The sequence below is a fragment of the Nesoenas mayeri genome (genome assembly GCF_963082525.1).
Source record: "Nesoenas mayeri genome assembly, chromosome: 1".
Classification (NCBI taxonomy): Eukaryota; Metazoa; Chordata; class Aves; order Columbiformes; family Columbidae; genus Nesoenas; species Nesoenas mayeri.
Window position 1 is genome coordinate 186,248,589 of NC_137541.1, and position 23,266 is coordinate 186,271,854.

Here is a 23,266-nt window from a genome sequence, read left to right on the forward strand (position 1 = left end):
CTCTATCACCCAGAACTTTTCTTCTGTAAAGGTGTTAATACACCATTACTAGATCATTTCTGATTCCACTTCTTGATAAACTGAACACAGTGCCCTCATTAGCTTTATTTCCTGATGATCTGCATTTCCATTCCTGATCTTCTTTAAATTCTTTTCCTCATGCTCTCCTTTGACAACAATCTTAGGATATTCAACAACCTTTGACAACAACCTTCTCCTTCACTCAGTCACAAATGTTTATTCTTAGGAGAAGGACAGGTCGTTTGCTTGAAAAGAGTGAAGTTGCAGTAGAAAATTACCATGCAAAGCTCCTGAGGCAAATATAGAATAGAAGGCAAGAATCTCAGCATGACCACAGGTCAAAAAAAAAAAGCTTTGGCCAATTTTAGAGGCTTGTGGGGCTTTTGTTTTGGTTTGGTTTGTTTGGTTGTTTTTCCCCAACAGTGCTACATCAACTGTGGAACTGGTTTTGAAGGTGAAAGCCTCACTAGTGATTTGACAAAGATCATTAACAAAATTAATATTATTTTCCATATAAGATCACTACAAAGGTATCTGCATTTTCAATGAATTTTGGAAGATGCACATTTTCATATCCTAGATGCATGGACAGTGTAACAATTTCATGTTTCTGGACACTTGCAGAGGATGGGTAGGCTAATATATGCAACTGGAAATTCAGATTAGGCATTAAGATTTTTTTTTTCACTGTGGCAGTGGTTAAGTACTGAAACAGGTTACACAGAGACACTGTGCGATCGCCATCCTTGGAGGTACTCAAGACTCAGCTGGACATGGCCCTGCGCAAGCTGATCTAACTAGACCTCTTCTAAACAGGGGTTGGACTAGACCACCTCTGGAAGTCCCTTCAAAACTAAATTATGATTCTATGGCTCTATTGTGTTTGCCAACAAAAGGCATAAATCTTTACCAAGCTGTGGCTGAGGCACTCTGCCCCCCCGCTCCCTGAGAGCAACAGAAACTTCCAGGCTGATGGACCAGCATGGTCCCCTTGGTTGACAGACAGGGCCTTTGGCCAATGAGACACCTTGGTTGAGAGAAGTTTCTGGACAACTACCATAAGTGGCCACAGCTCAGATTCAACTAGGGTATAAATGGAGCCCAGTAGAAACCCTTTTGAGTTGGTCTTCCTTGGAGCAGTGGGTATGCAGTAGAAGACTCACCTCCTTGGACTTGCCAACTGAGGAGCATTCCTTAGGGGCTGAGACATCTTATCAACCTGGTAAATGATCTGGATACCCTTGAGAGTCCTCACTTTCACACGGAGATGCACATTTTTGAACACTAGAGTTTTGGAATCTGATCCCTTTGAGTTTGAGTCAGTTGTGTAGTAATTGAAGTCCCAACCAATATCTGGACCTGTGTTGTATAATGTTACTGGAGTGCTGAACAATTTTTAATAAACCCTATTTGTAGTTGTTTTCTGTTAAACATCTCTGGTTAGAATAACATCTGTTTGTAGCTTGTTGACTGCCTAAATTGACTTTTGGGTTGCCTCTGTGACACAAGCGCAAAGATCTCAGAACTAATTTTCTAAGCGCTCTGGAGGCATAGGTCAGCTGTAAAATTTTTTAAGGATCAAATGATAAAGGAGATGGAGTGCTAGCTATGCATCTCTGACATAACAGATGTTTTAACAAATTCATTTTACATTACATCTTTCTTTAGTTACTTTTCTTGTTACTCAACAACTCACAATATTCTTTTCAATCCCTATCAGCCCTAAATGTGCAACAGATTATTGTAAATACAGATGACCCACCTGCATAGTCCTGTCATATACTGGGTGATGGTCATGGAATGAATCATCTGGCTGCTGTTGATTAGTCAAGTAGGAAACTGAGTTGCGTATGTGACTGTCTTGGACACTAATGTAATATTTGGACCTTGTGAGTACTTTAACAATAAAGGCTGTTAACCTGCACAAAAGAAAATGTTCCAAACTTGTGCTGATATATACTTATAGAAGAGAATATTGACAGAAAAAGAAACATATTAATTTTGTATATAGACTCATCTCCAATATAGTGCACTGACTGGAACCTAGTGAGTTATCACTCGACATCAGTGTGAACATCTCTGCTCTGTGGCAAACGCAAAATAATCAGTGGCTCAGTATAAGTCTCCTTCAGCAAGGACTAAACGTGCTCAGATACTTACATGGCTGCCTATCCATGGTAAAAGTATATAGGCCACAACATACCCACCAGATTTTGAAAATCCATGCCCCCCTGCCCGCCTGGAACACTTCTAATGCATTAAATGATAATGGAGGTATTTTGGAAAAAAAATGAAAGAAACCAGAACAAAAAAAGCCACAAACCCAAAACACACATATATACATACAAACACTCTCCCACCCCCCAACAAAAAAACAAACCACAACACATCCCCCCCAAAAAACAACCAAAACCAAAAAAACCCAAAAGAGAACTGAAAAATACACGTACCATATACTACTGGGTGTTTTCTTAAATGCTCCGTAGGAACCATCCACCTTCTGAAACTCAAGCAGTCTAGTATAACCTGCATGAACAAGACAGCACATAATTGTTCAGGGAATACACATGTTTATTGGGCATTTTCATGTATCATATTAACATGGACATGTTCAGTATTGAGTCATGGAAGAGTACATGGAGGTGTTCACTAGTACATGAAGGAGAAGATGACTGGGTCAGCAGGCCTTTGATGCAGAAAAAGCACTAGGTGTAGAAGGTATTCTGCCCTGTTTGACTTAATTCAGGAGAATAAACTGAAAACTGCAGATGTCTGTAGTTACAAAGCATTTTCTGTGTAGTGAATCTTGGGAAACTTATTTCCCATCATTGGCAACTTTTCAAAACATTGACTATATAGTACATGGAATAAACACATAACTTCATCCCTTGGGTTAGACATAGGCTTAGAAGTCATGACTTACAGCCTCTGATCTTGGCTGCTGTTACCTTGACACAGTCAGTATCACAGCCACGTAGCCCATTTTCTACCCTGGTGAACTTCGATAAGAATCAATAAAAGCATAAATTGGGACTAAATGCTGCAGATAGTACCAAATACTAATCAGCAGGGTATCATGTCACTTCAGGTAATGTTAGATAAAAAGGCAAAGACCTCCATTCAGCAACTGCTACTATGTTTTTAATTTCTATTTATACTCCTATTTTTCACTGATGAAATGTGTGTCCCTTGTTGCCTGGTGCATTATTTTGCCTTATGCCATGTGCACAGCACTACAGTTAGAAAGATCAGCTGTGCCTGCTACAATACTGCTAAATCTTGGGCTCTGTGTTGGTGCCTGTGAGCTGGAATGCTCCTTGGGTTGGTCCAAGGCTGTTGGAGTCGTTCTAGCTCATGGAAATGCGTGAAGGAGTGTGGAAGAGAAAGTGTCAAAATAGTTATTATTGTTGGGAGTTTCTTTAGTGATAGTCCTCTTGCCAACTACAGATATCTCCAGCAGAGATGTCTACATCCCAGCTGGACACCCTAAGCACATTTTTAGGGCATGATTCATCTTGATCTGTTTTGCTCATCTACATTAGGAGGAAATGATAAACTGGCCTTTGCTGTCCGTTTACTCTGGGAAGAGTTGACATTGATCAGCTCAGGTTTTGCTTTCTGCTTCTAAATTAGGTAACAGAGAGGGTGGAGTGTGAATGCCGATACTGTACAATATCAGGTGTAAGCAATTAGTCATCTAAATCCTCCACAACAGTTCTGTTTCTCTTGTCTGTCTGCAGATTGTCAGAGGCATTTTTGTGTGGCTCTGTTAAGGCAATGTTCACTCCTTGGGCAAGCAGCAATAGTTGGTGTGCAATGCAATAGGGTAGCAGTCCTGTTTGGTTGATTGGTTGTTTGGTTTGGTTCTGCATACCTTTTTCAATCATGCTAATGGCTTCATCCTTCTTTTCAGGATCAAAGTTCGCCCATTGCTCACTGGCATCCAAGTACTCAATAGCATAGACTGCAGGGGCCATTTTCACCATTGTTTGCTCTGCACAGCCCGTGGGCACTTGAATGAGTTTCTCAACCCCAGTGAGACTAAGACAATTTTCAATAGGCTGGTCCATAATATTTCCTGTTGTATAAAACAAAAGCCATAACGTATTTAAAGCTGTCTGGTATAACATGAAGAAAGGTGTTATTAACCATAGGTTGACACTCCAGCGTGGCCTGATAATTTTTATTATTAAATGCTGTTTTCTGCTACTTTGTAAGGTTGGAGAAGGACGAGTTGCCAGCCCCCTGGGAACCCTGGAGAAAGGAGGCTGGGGCAGAGAAGGAGCATGAAGGAGAGTCCTGAGGCTACTGGAGGCAGGGAAACAAGGAGAGGAGGAAAGACTGGTTCTTCAGGTTTGGGCTGAAAAATTCTTGTCAAACCAGCCTTGATCTGCCCACAGAGGCCAAAAAGATCGTTCCTTAATCACACCAAACATTTTGTGTACATTTCAGCGCCCTGCCCCCCTGCCATGCAGTTTTCTCATTTGATGAATTCAAGCATCCTCATACTTTAGAACAGGGATTTGAAATGGAAGCCATCAATTTTTGTGTCAAGAATGTATTCTTTTACATTTTCTGGGAAAAAAAATATTTTTATCATTAACAAGAGTACTTGTTAGTAGATATTTTTAAAATATATATGTGTATATATATGTATACGATCTTTTGATTTAATGAATATATGATTGCATGTATCTTCTCTAGAAAAACAGAACTTTTCAGAACTTACACATCAGAGTCCGATATCCTTATTTCTGAAGAGTAGGGCAGATTTCTACAAAACTTCATGCAGTGTGGGGTTACTAGAAAAGGAGGTTTCTTTTCTCCTCCATCCTTCCCATAAGTTAGCCTGGACACAGTGAGGCAGGATGGACTGCATAAAGCAATTATATCCAATATAAGTGAGAAGAAGTAATTAGGAAAGTTACTGGATCAGCCTGATGCTGTTTTGTTTTATGACCTGTGCATGCAGCCCAGACCATTTGAGCCATGACAGAAAAACTAGGAGGGAATGGAGAATCTCTGTTCAGAAATGAGCAGAAAAAGGTGCATGTTTCTTGTCACCTACGGAAAAACTATTGCAGAAAAATTATTGCAAAAAAATTATGTTTACCTTTCAGGCTAACAAACACATGACTATCAGAACCCGGTACCATATCAGATGGTCTGTTCAGGTCAAGTGTCTGGGACTTCACTGTAAATAAATAATAAACAGAGATCTACATTCAAACTCTTTAAACATAAAAACATACTGTGTCATTTTAGAACATGCTTATTAAACATCTCACAGTTGGCAATTGTGACAGAGATGTCATCAGACATGTTGAAAGGCAATTTATGAAAAGAAATACATTTATGTTTCTTAAATTGATTTGATTTTCCATCATTCATAATATTTTTTGGCTTGAAATAAGGCTGATTTTTAATGCCTTTTAAGATACATTAGTCTACGAAATGGATGTCACCTTAATATTTAAAGAATGCTACTTTGAAACACAGACATAATACAAATCAATTCTAAACGTAGAGAATGAAAGGATTTTTTTCTGAGTCTTTTGCTATGTATTGGTTGAAGAGATTTTATAACAAGTTTTGGTCAATTAAAGCAAAGTTTGTACTTTGATAAGTATTTCACTGAACTCATCAGATGTTGACACTAGGCTTTACAACCTGTCTCTGCGCCAAACCTCATCTGTATCTAATGCTTTTGAGTAACTTACAGTCGCTATTGATGCAAATGGTCTTTTCTTCTCTCTGTAAAACACCTTCAGCCTGTACAATTGAGGAAAGAGAAGTCAAAACTTTTGCAAGCGCTCGCACCTGAAATTAAGCTGCGTGACAACTGTGATCTCTGCCCTTGCACTAGACCAGCAGATGGCAGAAATAGGTTATTGTGGAGTGAGATTCCTCTCCAGGTGAAACTAAAGCTTGAAATTAGAATTTCAGTCTTCCAGTTTAAATCCTAGTGAATGCTACTGACTTTTTTTGTTATTATTGACACATTCCCTGGATGAAATTTCTTTAACCAAAAATAACCCAGGAAAATTAAACTTCAAAGTTTATTCTCAGCTTTGTAAGCCATGCAAGTTGAGTTCACAGGTGGACTCACTTTTATAAACCTCTCATTTATGAAATCCACCAAGTTCTCAGTTCATCTTCTTGGTAAAACTGAAACTTTTCTTTCCTTCTTATTTCCATTCATTCCTCTCCCAACAGTCTATATTTTAATAAGCTATTTTTATGGACACATTTAGTATTTTAGTGTAGCACCGAACTCTGAGACTGTGTCTATCCCTAGAAAAGTTATGGCATGTGACAAAAGTAATTTTTATTAAAAAGCTCTTATTCTTCATCATTTTGAAAGAGAATGAATGTATTAAATAATCAATAAAACATCTTTGTTTTCCTGTATTTGTTTTACTGATGCAATTGTTAAGCTTTGAATAAGGAATAACATAAGTTTAAAGTTTATGTCTAGCAGAGACTATTTCCTTCTCAGAATATTCCTAGACAAACATCAATCTTCTCTTCATAGGGGCAAAAGACTTTTTATAAATACTGATGAAGCAGATGGAAATTTAAGATTAAGAGTTGAGCACTGACTGTATAAAGGAAGTTGTTGCTATGTGATGAGTAAAATGTTGCCATTTTGCTTTGCAGAACAATTCTTTCCATGTGCACTACTCACAAACCAATCACTGGGTTTAATTTCTTCCCCATGCTATAGCTCAGTCCTTGCTGAGGAACAGGTTTCCTGATATCGCTTCCAGACTTATGTTTTTAGGGTTTCACTCCCTCCATGAGAGCTGCACATACAGTGAATATTATGTTTGAGGAGAAACACAGTATTCGTGACATGCCTGTTCTTGACTAGTTATACCTACCACAACATTGAGGTTCTTCCTAATGCTGTCACTGTGCCCAGTAACTGTGTCAAGAGCAATGATAGTAATTGGAATTTCCCCCACAGTCAGAGGGACAACTGAGAAGTAGGCTGGTGTTGCAGAGTTCCCCTTGGCCACCAGCGTCAACCTCACAGGCTTCTCCCTCGCCTCTGCGGTGCACAGCCCTTTCACTGCCTCCATCGTCACTCTAACCTGTGGGGACAAGGCAATGCCTGACATCAGACTTCATTCTCCACCTCCACCAAGTCTACATGAGAATGGGAAATGAGGAATATGTATAACAGGAGACTAGCTTTGCTTAAAATAGAAATAGCAGCACAGACATTTTGCAAGGCAGAAAGTGTTTTTTCAGTTTGCTCCCCTGAATTTACTATTGTCCATTTATAAAATGGGAATACTTTCTCACCAAGAGGTGATCAAATGCTGACACAGCTTGTTCAAAGAGTTTGTGGAGTCTCTGTCCTTCCAGGTACTCCATCTCTGACTGGACAAGGCCCTGAACAACCTGCTGTAACTGGACATGCTCTGAGCAGCAGATTGGACTAGAGATCACTGAAAGTCTCTGCCATCCTAAATTATTCTATGACCCTATTAACATTCATCTACATTGACTAGGGCTGTGAAAGTAAATCAGGTAGTATTTCTTTGTTACACTGAATTTGCCATATAGTTTTGGTCTGTCCCTGACCCAGAGGGAGATAAGAAGGATAGTACATTGTTACATATTCCAGCTCTACACCATTCAACACAGTTCAGAAGATGCTGGTGAATCAGAGCTGAGAAATGCGAAGGGATGAAAAAAGAGCATCAGCCTGAGAATGATGGAGTCCCTAAGCCCAGTGACAACTGTGGCCATATGCAGAGCTGGATGGGTCTCACATGCAGACAAAAAGTGGCTTTGCATTGTATGCACAATGAATTTTCTGGCTAATATATCAGATTGCGTGCTAATGACTTAGCTCTGTATCTTGTGTACCTGCTTGCCTGGCAGCTGAGTGTAGCCCGGATTGTCAAACAGCAAAAGAGTACCTGGCTGTGTAATATGGTAAAATAAATATTCTATAATTGGGGAGAATTCTTGGGGAGACTTTAAAAATGGAAGTGTAGTGTCTGGGTTGTAGGAGGGCACTGAAAGGTGGCTGGGTCATTTACATTAAATTACTACATAGCTATATATCTATCTAGCTTGATGTGTATAGCACAGTAGTTCATGGTAACACTACCTGGAGATCATTGGGCAGATAGTTGTACACCACTGCTTTTATTTCTAGTTGTTCATGTCGTCTGACTGAGTATGGTAATCTCAGGGATACAAAAAAGTCTTTGAAAACTGCAAAGGTGTGTGGGTTAGCTATGCAGAAACCTGAGATAAGAAAAACAAAATGAAACAAAACAGAGCTGAGAATTAAACGCTTATCATCAGTTGATAAACAGTTAGGTGTCTAGTCAAAACTTTCCCTGCAAAAGCCATTTTTAAAACACAATGATCATTTCCTTGCTTTCTATAAATGAACTCCATGCCCATCACTGCACCCCTTGGATGAGCCTCCCTTTCTGAAGGGGAGCGGGCAGTACCAGGTGGACCTTTTGTCCCCCTCTGTGTGGTCCTGGCCAATGCCCAGAAGCCCCCATGGAGCAGCACCTGGGAACCTGGGCTCTCTGGTGTCCAGCCCTTGCTGATCCTCTGCTGGTCTCTTGGAGCTCTTCTCTTCCCTGGTTTTCTAGAGGTCAAGGACTTTTATGCTTCTATGAGATGGCGAGAACTCACTCGCTCCCAGAAATATTCAACTAAAACTGATGTTATTACTGCTAACTTTCTTGTGGCTTCCTGGCCATGTGGAAGCTAAAGTGAGATGGTTTCTTGATTTGAAAGGAGGCAGTTTTGATTGTATAATCCATCTTCCTTCAGAGGCTACTTTGTGTTGTTTTTTCTAAATATGTATCTATCCATTAAATTCTAGCTGGGCTTTTAACATGGCATAAAAGAAAGGAGTAAATATCATGATCAAAACACTTGATGTTTTTCTGTACAGACTGTCTCACTCTGTCAACCTAACATTATATCTCTGTTTTAAAAATATATATATTGTCATCCATAGAAAGAAACCAAATAAAATACCCTATACTTATACCTTTTTGGGGAGATATGCTTATTGCTTGAACTTCCCAGGTAGTTATAGAGTCAGGAGCAAAGTTTTGTACACTAAGAAATACAAAACAAAATGTATTAGGAAGGACATATAAAATGTAAACATTGTCATTTGCTGAATTTTGGGTATTGTAAGGGGAAAAATAATTCCCTCTGTTGTGGACACAAAGCACTTCCAAATATTCTGAAGTCTTCTGTATCAGATAACACATAATGTTGATATTTATATACATTTTACAGCACAAATTTAGACATATTCACCTAGTGAGGTAATACAGTACCTATGGTTTCCAGGGTTTTTCACTTCTTCAACATTCCACCACCAGCTCTCAGGAAAATAAGTGCGCAAGTTGACAGAGAATTCATCAAACACTTCTTCATAATCATCATAGTCTGAAAAACAAAAGTGGGGTTTCTGTTCTGAAGTCTTTGGCTGCTGGCCTGACACTGTCTTGCAGGGAGTCAGTTTGTCAGAGAGAAAGCAGCATGAAAAATACTCTGAATGTAAAGACTTCATCTGGGTTTCACCTTGTGCATTAAAAAAAAAAAAGCTGAAAAAAAGAGAAGGAGTGATCAAAGATTATAATTGAACAAAAGGATAATTCTTTTTTCCAAGTTCAATAATTATAAGTTGCCAAGCAAGAAAATACTTCATTTTAACAATGTGTGGCAAAGATGTTCCCACCCTCCCATTTTTGTGACAACGTGTGAAAAGGGAGCTCTGAGAAAAATGGTAGCAGAAATTACACTTTGAATATGGTCATTTTCAACAGGAAATACTTCCCCTCCCCCTACCCCCTGTGTGTGACATGAGCTCCTGTGTGATCAGAGAAAGACTTTGGGAAGAAGAAAGGAAGAAAGCAATAAAATTGACTGTGGCTGAAGTGGCCTCTTCTCATCAGGTGGTGTTTTGGAGATATTCGGGTGTTAAACAGTAGTACCACTAATAAAATCATCATGAATAGTCATGAATCTGAGATCACTTGGACCCCTGAATGGAGACAACCATCCTCCTCTGCTCTGCCATTCGCAGCCTGCTGGGGTGCAGGTAGGGGCCAACAACCCCTCCATAAACCTGTCCCGGGTTCAAAGGTGGTTAACCAAATCCTTTTATCCCACCCCACTCCCACTTTCACAGTGCACAGTTGTGAAGATGCAACGAGGTGTGGATGCTGCAGCATACCAGGGCTCACTGAAATGGTGATGTGAAATCTTCCCCCCTGCCGGCCCCACAGCATTAAATGCCCATTAACCCTCCCTTGCCACCACGTGAAGGGTATTTTTCTTCAGACAGTTGCATGCCCCCGTTCTTTACATCGTGCCAAGCCCACTCTGATTGTCTTCCTCCCTGCCTTCCTGAGGGCTGTGGCGTTCTCGCAGCACTCCTGGAAGGCTTTCCTGCATTCAGGGGAGCCATTCACCCTTGTTAGCCTTTTCTCACAAGAAAACCTCATGGGATTTGGTTTCATGCCATCTTCACAGCATTTTTGTAGATCAGTGTTTCGATATTTGCTGGCTGCAATATAATTGAAATCCAGAATTAATGCTGTGGAAGTAGCAGTAGACATAAAGGTGTTTATCATGCTAATTCCTGTCATTCCTTGGAGTTAATGTTAATTGTTATTGCAACAGTCTACCTTCAGCTGCAGACTTGTTCTCCATTCAAAAAAAAGTCCACAAACACAGGAGGAAAGCATGGGCATTCTCTTCTTATTGTATTGTATTGTATTGTATTGTATTGTATTGTATTGTATTGTATTGTATTGTATTGTATTCTATTCTATTCTATTCTATTCTATTCTATTCTATTCTATTCTATTCCCATTCCATCCCATTCCACTCCTTTCTCTTCAAATTCAGACTGAATTAAAAACACCTCCTTGGCAGACTAGACTTAGACATCTTGATAGAAATAGCCATGACAGTGTGGCAGTGTTCTTATTCTTGAATAAATAAAAAATAAAGAAGATCCCAGCTTCAGGCCTACATGTCTTCTGGCAAGGAAATACCAATTTGTGTAAACTTTTTTGGTTTTTTAAAATTTATTCCAAATACTGCACTAGCTCTTCTCTTAATTGGAGCACAAAGTACCAAAGCTGGCACAGTTTCAAAGCATACTGTCAAGAAAAAAATAGGATCTATAAAATATTTTCTGTCAGTAGAAATAATTTTGAAAAACTTAAAAGTTTTGACTGATTCCATGACATGTAGTAGAAGTCCTTCACATTTGCGATTACAAAACGGTGAATTAGTTTCCATTTGCAGACAGGCCACTCTTTGGTTTTGTAGTTTGGGTAGTTTTGACAGATATGATGCATCAGGTCACATTTTAGTATACACATTTGTGATAGGCTCTGGCATTTAATGCAAGACTTGAGATTATGAATATGTTGGTATCCTTCACTATGCTATCAGCTCTTGCCCCCTATATCTAAGCCAGTTCCCTTTGCCTCCCCCAGCTAAGCCTTTCAGGCCACCCAGATGAGCAGACATACCAATTCCTGACATTTTCTTCTGAAAATCCAAAGATCGCTTCTGCCTTCTGGTAACCTGGAGGCAGCTATAGCCTGGGAAAGCAGAAGAGAAGAGCTTGATCATGATACTAAGACAGTAACAGCCTGATCATTCAGGTCATTCATGGGAGAACCATCTCAGGACCCATCTCATTCACAGAAGATCCACATTTGCTAAGTCAGCTTCCAGCCCTGGCCAACTGCTGCCCACCTAGCTGAGCTGGGCACCAAGGGACCAGCAGCCACAATCTGGACAATTTGGGCGGCCAGCGCTCATTGGAAGAACAGAAGAAGAAACATCCATAGGCAAGGGAAATCTTACAACATCAGGATAAAATATTTCTGATTTTTAAATAACCAACCTCCCCAGATCTATAGTGGTCTTTCAGAAACACCTAAACTAAAGGGCAGATCGCACTTACCTTCCCGAGCATTTGATTTAATTGTATTTGATAAAAAGGCCAGACCAACATCAGTAAAAACTTGAACACTGTCTGCACCACCACCTGCAGAACATCCAAGATCATACGATTTCATAGCATTAAATACCTGCCAAATAAAAGAGCATGGAAGGACTGTACACACTTGCAAAAGGTTTTTTTTTTAATACATATTAAAAAAATTCTTGTAGCCTTTGACTCACAGAAACAAGACAAGCTAGTGGTACAAGCTGCATTTGAGAACAGATTAAATCTGAGGGGTGCTTTAGTTAGGGAATGCTTTCAAGTAATGCTTTTCTAATTAACAAATTTGTCTGCTGTAGCATGGAAATCTCTATCTTAAATATATCATTCATTTTAAACAGATCCTAAATTGCAAAGCAAAAACATTTTCAAGTTTAGCAAAGCTGTGTTTAAGCAATTAATAGTAATTAATTAAATTTTGATCCTCTCATTAGTAACGGAAAATTTTGTTTAAATAGTAGATGTGGTATCTTCTTCTTAGATATATCTTACATTTTTGGCTGTAAGCTTGTTTTTCTTGTTCAGGATAAAAACTGCTTTATCAACTGCAGCCAAGGCAACTGCTCCTGCATGGTCCGTTTCAATCAGTAAATTGATGCTTTCTGTTGGTTTGTACATCTCTTTTTCTGTTGTCACTTTAATCTAAATAGAAAAGATTGAAACAAAAATGTCACATTTGTTAATAAAAGACCCTGTGGGGAGGGAATACTGTCAGCCCTGACTGTCAGCAGTCAGAGGCTGAGGGGTGTTCCTGTTTTGTGGTGTTTCTGCCTGGGATCCTGCCTTTTGGAAGATACAGAAGCAGATATCTCCCACTGGAGGACAACGCGGGGGTTGAAAGGTGTGTCTGTGCAGGACATTGGATGCTGCCTTTCAATGACACTTAAGTGCCAATGGGAATTAAAGAAGTGTGTAAAGGCTTGCTGAACCAGAGCCTTCAGTATCACTTCATTATTTTCTAGTGGAAACAAAATCACCATGAAATACAGTGAAAGACTAATTAACATAGAAAGCTGACTAACTTAAAACAGTCTGTGGTAGTACTACCTCCTTGCCATCACACACTTGGATTTTCCAACATGACAGATTTCAGATCTGATGCATATCTGGTGCATATCTGATGAAGACACTTCTACGGTTTAAGAAGAAATATCCATGTTGATTGTGAGATTAATAGGAAATTATCAATAGAAACACCAACTTGAATGTTCCTGGGTTTTGTCGTCTTATGAATAAAGAATTGGCTTGTGTATTAAGCTAGATAATTTTTTTTTTCCTGAATCTTTTTCCCAATGGAGTTTTAGCTTCTTTTTCCAAAACATTTTCAGGAGTGAAAAGATCATTTAATATAATGTTTCCCTGTGGATTTGTAATATAGAGACACTTCCAGAGGGGGATTTATCTGTATGAAGCCCTATTTTTCACCTCTTTGAGGCACAACATGTCCCATGGAAGAAGGCTATCTCTGCCATCACTCCTGGGAGCCTTTCCTAGCTATACCTAATAGCAAGAATCCTGATGACTCCCTTTTTCAATAAAAATCAAAATTTCCGTCATGTCTTTCACTTTTTAACCCCAGGCTTGCACTCACTCTGCTGATATCCCATGTTTTTATTTTTATTTTAGAATACAATAACATAAGCTACTTGCTTTGAAAGTACCTTTCCTTCACAGACATCCATAACATCCACCCAGACAGAATCAGCGACAATCTCTTGACGGCCTTCATTAGCAGTGAAGTAGTAAGCTAAAAAGCGAAAGGCAGGCACCATATTCTTGGTGATTTTAAGGTTTATTATTTTGTCTGAGGAGGGGACCCTTCCCAGAAGCTCCGTTTGTCCCTTTGCCACAACCTGCAAGGCAAAAACAGACAGAAAACTAGTATTTTGAATACACACCATACTGGGCATTATGTTGCACAACTTTGTATACATACATAGAATTTTCTGAGGCCATTTATATTTAAAATTTATTCTCTTCTAATGGCACTTATTAGTTTCAATTCCCAGCATGCAAACCAGTAGCCTGGATGAGACTAGCACACAGTGCCTCTAACACAGGAGTGTGATCATAAGCCTCCACTGCACCCATCCTGCGGCCCAGGTTTAAATATGAATCAGCCTCCCTCCACCAAGCCTTACAGCTTGATAAGGGAATCCCTGATAACATTCTTGGTTTTGTCTTCTACAATAACAGGTCATCACCCCCAGGATGGTATCAGCTTTATTTGATCTGTCATCAGTACTGAATCTTTGAGATGGTGTGGAGGGGTTGGAGCAGGAGGTTTCACTCAGAAAGTATTATTCAGGATAAAGTGTCACAGACTGGCCTTTAACAGATTTCAGCCCATATTGCACTATTTAATTCCTTTCTTCCAATTTTATGCTAATAATATTCACAGCTTGTCAGAGGAGTGGAGAACAGACACAGGGGCAGAACTGATAGTGTTCTTCCCTGAACAAAACACATGCAGCTTTCCTAAACACACAGTAAATGTGCTTCAGGAAGAAACAAATCCATGGTCTGAAACAAAGCTTGGTCTGAAATCCTCACTGCCTTCACTTGGGTGACCAAAGTCTGGGAGAGAGCCTCACTGCTGAGGATCTTCCCCATCCTCCCACCCACCCTGCCTGCCCAGCACTGCGCCTTCACAGAGCCTGACAGCAGCAATTCCAACCCTCTGCTATGTCATCCCACTAAAATAAAACCCAAACATTAACTCCTAGGGATGCTATTATTCCAATATACCAGAGTCCGGTTAAAAATAAATGGGAAGGGGTGCCCATGGTGCTTATCATCCTGGGAAACTTAACCTGCCAAGGGAAATTATGACGAAGAAATGGGAAGGACATTTAAACACATTTGACGTTTAACAGATTCACTCCTGGAATGTATTCATGAACACATTTTACTCCTTCAACAAAGTAAATGCTTTGCATTCTTGGACTCAGACTGAGGAGGATTGTTTCCTGCCTTTCAAACCCAATTTCAGGATGCTATTTAAGACCATCACAGTCAGTGCTTTCAGTGATCACTCATGACATTATTTGTTGGAGATAACTGTGACCTACCTGTTAACTAATACCAGGTACAGGTAATACGAAGCCATGGTAACATAAAAATTACATGATATTTATGAAATAAGTAATAGTTAACTACAAAAGGCATTTCTGAGATATTCAAGGTCCCCTATAAGATGATTAGGTCTTCTAGTTGCAGGGACAGAATCTTACATATATATATGATCTGCCCATAATAAGGTGGGAAGTTCTGTAATAGCTGAAACAGGGATATTTATGGGAATAAGACTAATAAAAATAATAACTAATATTGGCTTATTACAAGTAAAGAATACAGACTGGAAGGAGTGGGAAGGAACAATATCTGGATCAAGAGAAATCAAATTGCCATAGCCATAATAGAAATTATCTCTCTAGGATTTCAGCTTTCGAGGCTGTCAGTTTAGCATTTTTCAAAAATATCCCCATAATTATGCAGACAAACATTACCTTGTATAGACCTATTTGCTATAGATTACATTAGAAACTACAGACTAATATTTGTACTTTTGTGTCCTTCTTCAGAAGAAAAAATTACAAAGATTTATATATTACATACACAATCATATATGCAAATATATGAATATGGCAGAATCATAGAAATAGTTTCTGAAGGGACCTATGGACATCTCTAGTCCAACTGCCCGCTCAATGATGAGCCATCACCATCACAAGATTTGGTGAAATGTGCTTTTCTCTAGTTGAGTGTTGAATGCTTCTGAGGACGGTGATTCCCTGAAGTCTCTGGGGAACCTCTTCCAATGTTGCATTCATCACTAACAAAAAGTTTTTTTTTTTGCAAAATGAACCTTCCCGGCCATAATTTGTAGCCTTCATCCCTTGTTACATTGCATAACACCACCTAGGTTAATTTGCCTCCATTATGTCTGTAATTCTTCTTCAAGTAATTTTAATTTGCTGTTAACTCACTCTTAGCCTCTTCACCAAACTGAACAAGTCCAGTTCCCTCAGCCTCTCTTGGTAAGTCAGGTATGCCAGGACACTAATCATCTTGGCTGCCCTTTGTTGGACTCTTACGGTTAACCATGTATTAGTAACTAGACAGATGTTCTTGGTTGTGTAATTTCTAAAAGAAAGTACTGATACACTGCTATTCTATTTACCATATAATAGAAATAGTCAATCTTTCCACTGTCAGACTGATGAATATCATTCAAGGTGATGCGTAAGGTGTCTCCAGGTGTCATAACAGTATGTGGGATGCTGATGCTGAGGTAGTCTGGGGAGGCAGACTGGTATTTTTCAGCTCTGATACTAGTTTCAGGTGACTCCAATTTTTCTTTTCCCTCTTCAGCCTTTACCTGTCAGGAAAGACAAGGACAGAGTGGGTAAAGTGTCTGTCATGAGACAATATAGAGTGTCACCCTTAATTGATATCTTGCCAGGTTATTCAGAAAATGCTGGGAAATTCGATAAGTGATCTCATTAGCAAAACCTGGGATCAAAAAATCAAAAAAAATAGGATTTTAATTACTTTATTCTCACACACTCTTTGGTCTTTTGCTGTATTTGCACTTGATATTTTTTTCAGGCTAGGCTCTTTCCAAATCTGACACAATGGCTTAAAATCTAGAAGTTATTTCATACTTAGCCTTTTTCCTTTTTTATATAGGGCACATAATTAAACCCTTTGAGTGTCCAGAAGTAGCCTACTGTCTGTATTGCCCAGGACATTTTCTTTTACTGTCTTCTCATTGTTTTCTGTCACTTCTTATGGTGATATTCCTTACAGTCCCATTCCCATCCTTCATGCCAGGAAAATGCACATCCAAACCACAAAAAAACCCATCATTAGCACCAATGTATTTACTCCCAAAGCTCCAATGTACGAGAGTGTCCTTCACTCCAGTGAGACATCCCTCAGGCCCCTGGCCTCTCTAATGTATCTTACACCATCTGGACAATGGTATGCAGATGGTGTAAGAAACCACCTTACACCTTCCGCACTAATTTAATGAAAACCGATCATCTTCACAGCCATTTGTCTTTGTCTTATGAGCTGTTCTCAGTGATATATTTTTAAATATGGATGTTTAGGTTTTCTTTACCATTATTTGAAGGATATCAGCATCGCTAGGGATGTCGAATGTAAAGGCGATTAGACCCTCTTTATTAGAAACTGCAGTCTTCTTCATTGGGGGCTTTCCAGGTAAGGTAACAGTAGCAGTGACAGGTAGAGAGGCAGCAGGAGAGCCATCAATCAAAGTGACAGATGCCTATTGGAAAAAAATGTTTTTCTGTTACTTTAAGGAAATGACTTGGTTTAAAAAATGCCCACAAACAAGAAGAAATTATTTTTATAAACTGAGAAGAAATACAAAACTGTACACATTAGTGTTTGAAAATTTGAGCTTTGAGAGAAGGAGGTAACAATTGACTCAGTCTGCACTCCAGCTAAGGTAAAATTCTGTGAACACAGATTAACAGCTGCCCCAGATTTTCACTTAGTATCTACTAGATCTCAGCTGATCCCAAGGGTATTTGTCTTTAACTATTATAAGGCAAATTTCTAACTTCAACTTTCTGTAGAAAAAATTGAAGGTGTGAAGTTTAAAACTCAAAAAACTTAAATGCATTCCACCTCCCCCCCGCCACCCCCGATACCCTGTTTTAGAATAATTTTAATTTGATACTGGACTAACTTGATACAGTATTATTATTGTTTTAATCTTTTGATATGGAAGTGAGGAAAAGACTGCTATATGTTTTATAAAACCTTATAGTGCAACAGTGCACAAATGGCGTCCAGAACAGAAATACAGCTTTTTCTGGCTTCAGTCTCCCTGTTCATGCTGTGTGTACAGAAACGAGACAAACCAGACACACAAACAGTAGCTCCATATTGGACTAATTCTTGAAGGTCTCTGTCCTACAGAACTCCCACTGGATCAGATAAGGATTTTATAAACAGGGCATTCCCTTGTTATGGAGAGAGATATACACAGTTGACTAAATGCTACATACCACAACAGAGAAGGGGGCTCCAGGCACAAAATACTTTTTGGTGTTAGACAGATCAACAATGTAAGGAGATTTCACAAACTTCACATTGCTGAATTCTTCTTCCCTCATCTCACCACCTGTTAATATCAAACAGTATGTGTTGCTGCAGGAGCAATAACTATATACCTGTGTGTTATCATAGCATCCATCACTTCTGTTTTCAAGATTAGTTGCATCTTTAGCAGTGCATATAAAGAAAACTGAAATGTGATCCTCCCCCAAAGAGCTTCAGTCCTGGGAGGAGCAAGAGATGGGGGCAGGCAGTAGGTAACAGAACCTGGGACAGGCCAGTGCCGGGGCAGCACAACGTGTGGTGCTCCAGAGAGCCGGCACAGGCGGATGGGTACTCTCAACAGCTCAGACATGGAAACCTGCAAAGTGGTTTGTTACTCATGACACAAAAGCGCCCCCTTAACACACGGATCAGAACGAGGTGCCTGTAAACTTAGGGATCACTGGTACCACAGGAGCCACTGTGGCTGTGCACCTCCCTTTCCCAGCTGCTGGGGATTCTGTCGTGGGGAAGCTTACATCAGTGTCCAACAGAAAACTGTAGAGAGTTTGGATTTTTTGTTGCTATTTCTGTTTGTTTGTTTGTTTGTTTGTTTCATTTTTGTCTAGTGATGAGAGTTAATATTGCCGAATATCGTCTACTGCAACTTTGCACCTATAAGGCAGCTTGAATGTCTGCTTCTCATCTAGGATTCTTCTGGTTAAACCACTCATTCTTCTAGTTAAACCACTCATTCTTCTAGTTAACTGCTGTTTAAACCATTACCTATAACTGCTTCTAAAACCAAAACCAGTTACATGGCTTGCTTTAAAAAGTGCATTTAGAGACATACTTTCAATGTCCTTATTTTCCACTTCAACACTCCATGGTTGAGAGGTGTCAGTAAAGCACACCCGCCATGCCCTGTCATACATCTAATTAATACAAAACCCCAAAAGTACACAAGTGGAGAGGCAGTCTGCATGCAAGGGCAAGAAGAATGTGCACAACATGGTAGAGACCTCCCCACCATGAGATTTTATGTCCATCATATTGGTGTGTTAGCGGGAGGTCTTTCAGTCTCTTTTGCTTTTGCAATAAATGTTTGAGCAATAGTGCATGTAAGTACCTATGGTAGATTATAGCAAAGAATTGCACAATTGCAATGCGTTGGACTTAATTTTAGGATTCTACGGAATCCTAATTAATGCTTAGGGATTTTGAGTATCCTAGTATTTCTAAACTAAGTAACTACACTCCTTCTATAGCCAATGGGAATAGACATATATAGAGTGCAGTTCATCCCATCCATTCTCTGTACTGACTATATAAAATGCCTGAGCGTCAAGCTCTGACAAAATACTTTACTTTCAGATATCCAAAATAAAAGGGATTAATCTCCATAGAAACAACAAGAAAAATCTTGCCCATGTTGGAAAGGTCAGCTTCATCACTGATTCAACTCAGCACTGAAGTTGCATCTCTCACCCTAGCCTCGTATTACTAACAATAACACTTGCTACAACCCAAATAACTCATCGACGACTACATCTAATCCAACTCAGTGCTCACTTGTGTGTAGCTCTAAGATATCTGGGAGGCCTACTCAATGTGTTTAGCACTGCTGTGAACAAATATGCAAACAAATCCCTTGTAATGATTTTGTGGAAATATTTACTTGTCCCCCAGTAAATGCAAACAGCCACTGAAAAACTTCTGGATAGGCATGCTCCAGGCCCATGTCCCAGATGAAGACCAAGACCAAGCTATTTGGACTGTATTGCACTTGTGCATATGCCAAGTATCAGAGCCTGATAAAACTGTGGGGAGGCATAAGACGACACGCAGGACTTACAAGGACTAGATCTTCCTCTGCATTTCACTGCAGCTGTAGTATGTGTTCCTTACCTTTAGATAGTTTAGCCAGCTATGGTACAAAGCAAGTTAAGATACCAAGCCCAACTAATAACTTTGTCTGTACAGAAGGAGTAGACATGGCTGAGGCAAGTGCTCCAACAAGATCTCAAAGATGGCAATTTTTCTGGGTTCATACAGGTGTCTGGAGCCACTTTGGATGGACTAGGTTATCTTAGATTCCTCATAGGGCTGTTTAATGTGGGACAGATCCTACAGGAGAGTACTAACAGGAGACCTGAGCACTGCTGAAGCAGGAGTAGAAGATCCCACAGAACTAAACAGGGCATTTAAAGTGGTACTGGACATTTGTGTTCAGATAAGTGAATCCCACCCAAGATAAGTTTGTGCAAAGAAGGAGGTCAGATGAGACTATCATGTGCTACAGCATGAGCAAGCTTTGCAGTGAAGGTTGCTCCAGTGGGACAAGGTTTCCCATATGAAGGGTCTCACTAGAGAAATATCAATGTAAATATTATAGATGGTATCAGCCAAGGCACGATGTACTCACTTGCAGTTTCTACAGTGGTAACAGCAACATATAAATGAAACCCTTCCAGAGTGGAAATACTCTTTCTCAATTTTTCTTCCAGAAGTATTGTATTTAAAGTAACTCTTCCTTTTCCATTTTGAATCTAAAACAAAAGTAGAAAAAAAAATGACAGCCCTTGCTTGTTTCTTGCCATTAAAATAAAAATAAATGTTGCGTATAGTATGACTAGGGTATTACAAGGATCTATATTTCAATGTTTTCTGACAATATTCAACTCATCTGGGATAAATCAGAATAGTTCCACTGAACTCCAGTACTTACTGATAGTTGTTGTTCCAGGCCTGGAACGAAGACTTTTTTCTCATTTTCATCAATTATGCCAAACCGCACATATGCAGCACCTTGAATCCCTTTCCCATAAGAGTGTCTTTGGAAGGAAAAAAGGTGAGGAGGTGAATCATTACATTAATAAAAAGCAAGCATAAATCAAACTAGTAATTTTATGCTGAAATAAAATAGGGATATCTGTAGGCATGTCATGTCTAACTAATAGCCTGAAATCAGAAAAATAGTCTCGCTTCACTGATAACACAAGCACGAAGACTTCTCCTGGTCCCTGTACAAAGTGGTAATTTCAAGTGCAGACATGGAGTAAATCACATTGGCAGAATCACATGTGGATACATCACACCCTTGAAAGGGAGCTTGGATGAACAGCTAATTCCTTTGTATGAGGCACCTTGTGAGCAGAGCATTTAAAATAAGGGACCAGAGAATTGTCTTAGGGACAGATATAAAGTATTTGGTACCTCTGAAGACTCCCAGAGGCAGATCCTGCCTGTTGACATTTTGAAACCTGCATTAGCCAGAATAGACACCCTTAAGCCCATGTCTTTCCTGTGGATTTAGGCAGTGACACACAGGGACCTCTTGAAAGTGAAGTATTTTCTGGATAGGTATCTGGCCAGAACACCTCTCCATATAGATCACGGAGAGAGAGGACAGGGCATGTTGCTGCACCTGGCAGGCTTCTTACTCAAGGAAACCTTGGCAAATGACATCCCCCTGCAGCAAAGCATGTGATATGACACATGAGACCTGTCACGGCCATGGTGGTGTCTGTTACTTGTGGACATCCTGCTTCACCTCAGTTCTGTAAAGGCTTATTTTTGCTTAAACAAAGCCTCTTTCAGATTGATCTGATCAGCAGCACTGATCCATGCCAGTGAAAATAACTGAGAGGCAGTTCTTATGAAAACTACTTAAAATGCCAGAACTAATAACTGCGGGAAGCAACAGTCAATATACCAAATAGCTGTTCATTACATGCATGGCCAGTTCAGAGTAATAAGTTCAATTATCAGGAATTCCATATGTTGATTTTAATGAAAGTCAGGCAGGCCTGTGTAGCACCACTGGGACCTTTTCCGATAGATAGGGGTATCCAGTCATTCACCTCCCTTTTTCCTCTTAAATTATTATGTTAATGAGTGGTGAAGTATATATGAAGGAGTTGCACAGTCCAGAAACTCAAAATTGAGTGCTACAATAAAATGAAGAGAAAATTTTAGAAAATATTAAAATATTAAAGCCACTTATCATATATCACTTCATATCACAACATCAAGTAATCATGATTAAAGCTAATAATTATTCAATAGAACCAAATAAAGAAGTGAAAGTGAGCAAGAGGGGATTAGAAGAGTTGAGTTTGTTCAGCCAAGCAAAAGGAGGTGGATCCAGGGTTCTGTCTACTCTCTCAGAGTGTGCTGGGGAAAGGAGGGAGCAGCACAGTCAAGGTGAAGAGCTCTAGGACAGCAGGTAGAAGACCAACATGGTATAAGCTGGCCAGGGATTAATTTACAACAGAAATAAAACCCGCTAGAACTGTGGGGTTGAAGGCCCGCTGTTCCACTCAAATACAGTGCCAGGATACATGCAGCAAATATAGTAACTGCACCTTGTTGGACTAGGTTAATTAAATTACATTAAATTAAACAACTGCAGTGCTGTCTGGGAGGCTGTGGCCAGCTGGCACAGCACAGCCTGTGTCTGCTCTACTAAACGTCCTGTGTTTCACAGCGGGGTGGCCACATGCAGACCTGGCGTGGACCTTGGTCTGTGCTTCCTCACAAAGAGTTTCCAGGAATTGTTTGGGGAGCGCTCTGCAGCTGAGGCTGAGCCTGTGCCATGCACGAGCCGAACCGTCAGCAGCCCAGCTCTGCGGCGCAGGAACCTTTCCTGGAACTGTTTAATTTACTACCCAGGTTGGTCAAATATATTTTTTTTGTATCACATCCAAATGCAAAGTGTCCTACTGTATAAGAGTAATTCCTCGTGTAAGGAAAGCACCTAAGAAATAATATCCCAACAGATGTTGAATAATGTTTAAGTATGATAATAATTTGTTTGCTGCTCTCAGTTTGGAGGGCTTTCTGGCATCAAAAAGAAATGACAGCGGTAGTGATGGGACTTCAGTCACATACGCTCACATAGTTCAATGCTAATATTTAATGCGTATTTAGTTGAAGGCTATTGAAAGCCTAATTACTTACAAAGTTAGTTAGTGTCAGTGCTCCACAAAGTCACAAACTAGTTGTATAGAACAGCCTTTTTTATTCTTATTTGTATATTAGCAATTTCTATACCTAGATATTTCCTCCCTTCTGTGTTGGTTGTCTCCTCTCTGTCATCCCCATCAGCTACTGAGGCAGACACAACCTATCCAACGG

At 39.8% G+C, this 23,266-nt stretch overlaps 1 protein-coding gene across 1 annotated transcript in view; it reads right to left on the reverse strand.

The window, feature by feature from the left end:
• LOC308053372 (complement C4-A-like) overlaps positions 1-23,266 on the reverse strand; it is a gene marked incomplete at its 3' end in the record, with an annotated part of 49,243 nt that overhangs the window by 15,341 nt on the left and 10,636 nt on the right. Inside the window, 19 exon segments of the mRNA XM_080364222.1 lie at positions 1,784-1,940; positions 2,472-2,547; positions 3,896-4,099; positions 5,135-5,215; positions 5,742-5,793; positions 6,906-7,118; positions 8,150-8,289; positions 9,059-9,129; positions 9,357-9,468; positions 10,391-10,591; positions 11,571-11,642; positions 12,011-12,137; positions 12,545-12,694; positions 13,714-13,905; positions 16,236-16,433; positions 17,181-17,348; positions 18,097-18,212; positions 20,553-20,676; positions 20,856-20,961. Of these exon segments, the coding sequence (XP_080220348.1) occupies positions 1,784-1,940; positions 2,472-2,547; positions 3,896-4,099; positions 5,135-5,215; positions 5,742-5,793; positions 6,906-7,118; positions 8,150-8,289; positions 9,059-9,129; positions 9,357-9,468; positions 10,391-10,591; positions 11,571-11,642; positions 12,011-12,137; positions 12,545-12,694; positions 13,714-13,905; positions 16,236-16,433; positions 17,181-17,348; positions 18,097-18,212; positions 20,553-20,676; positions 20,856-20,961 (2,560 nt within the window).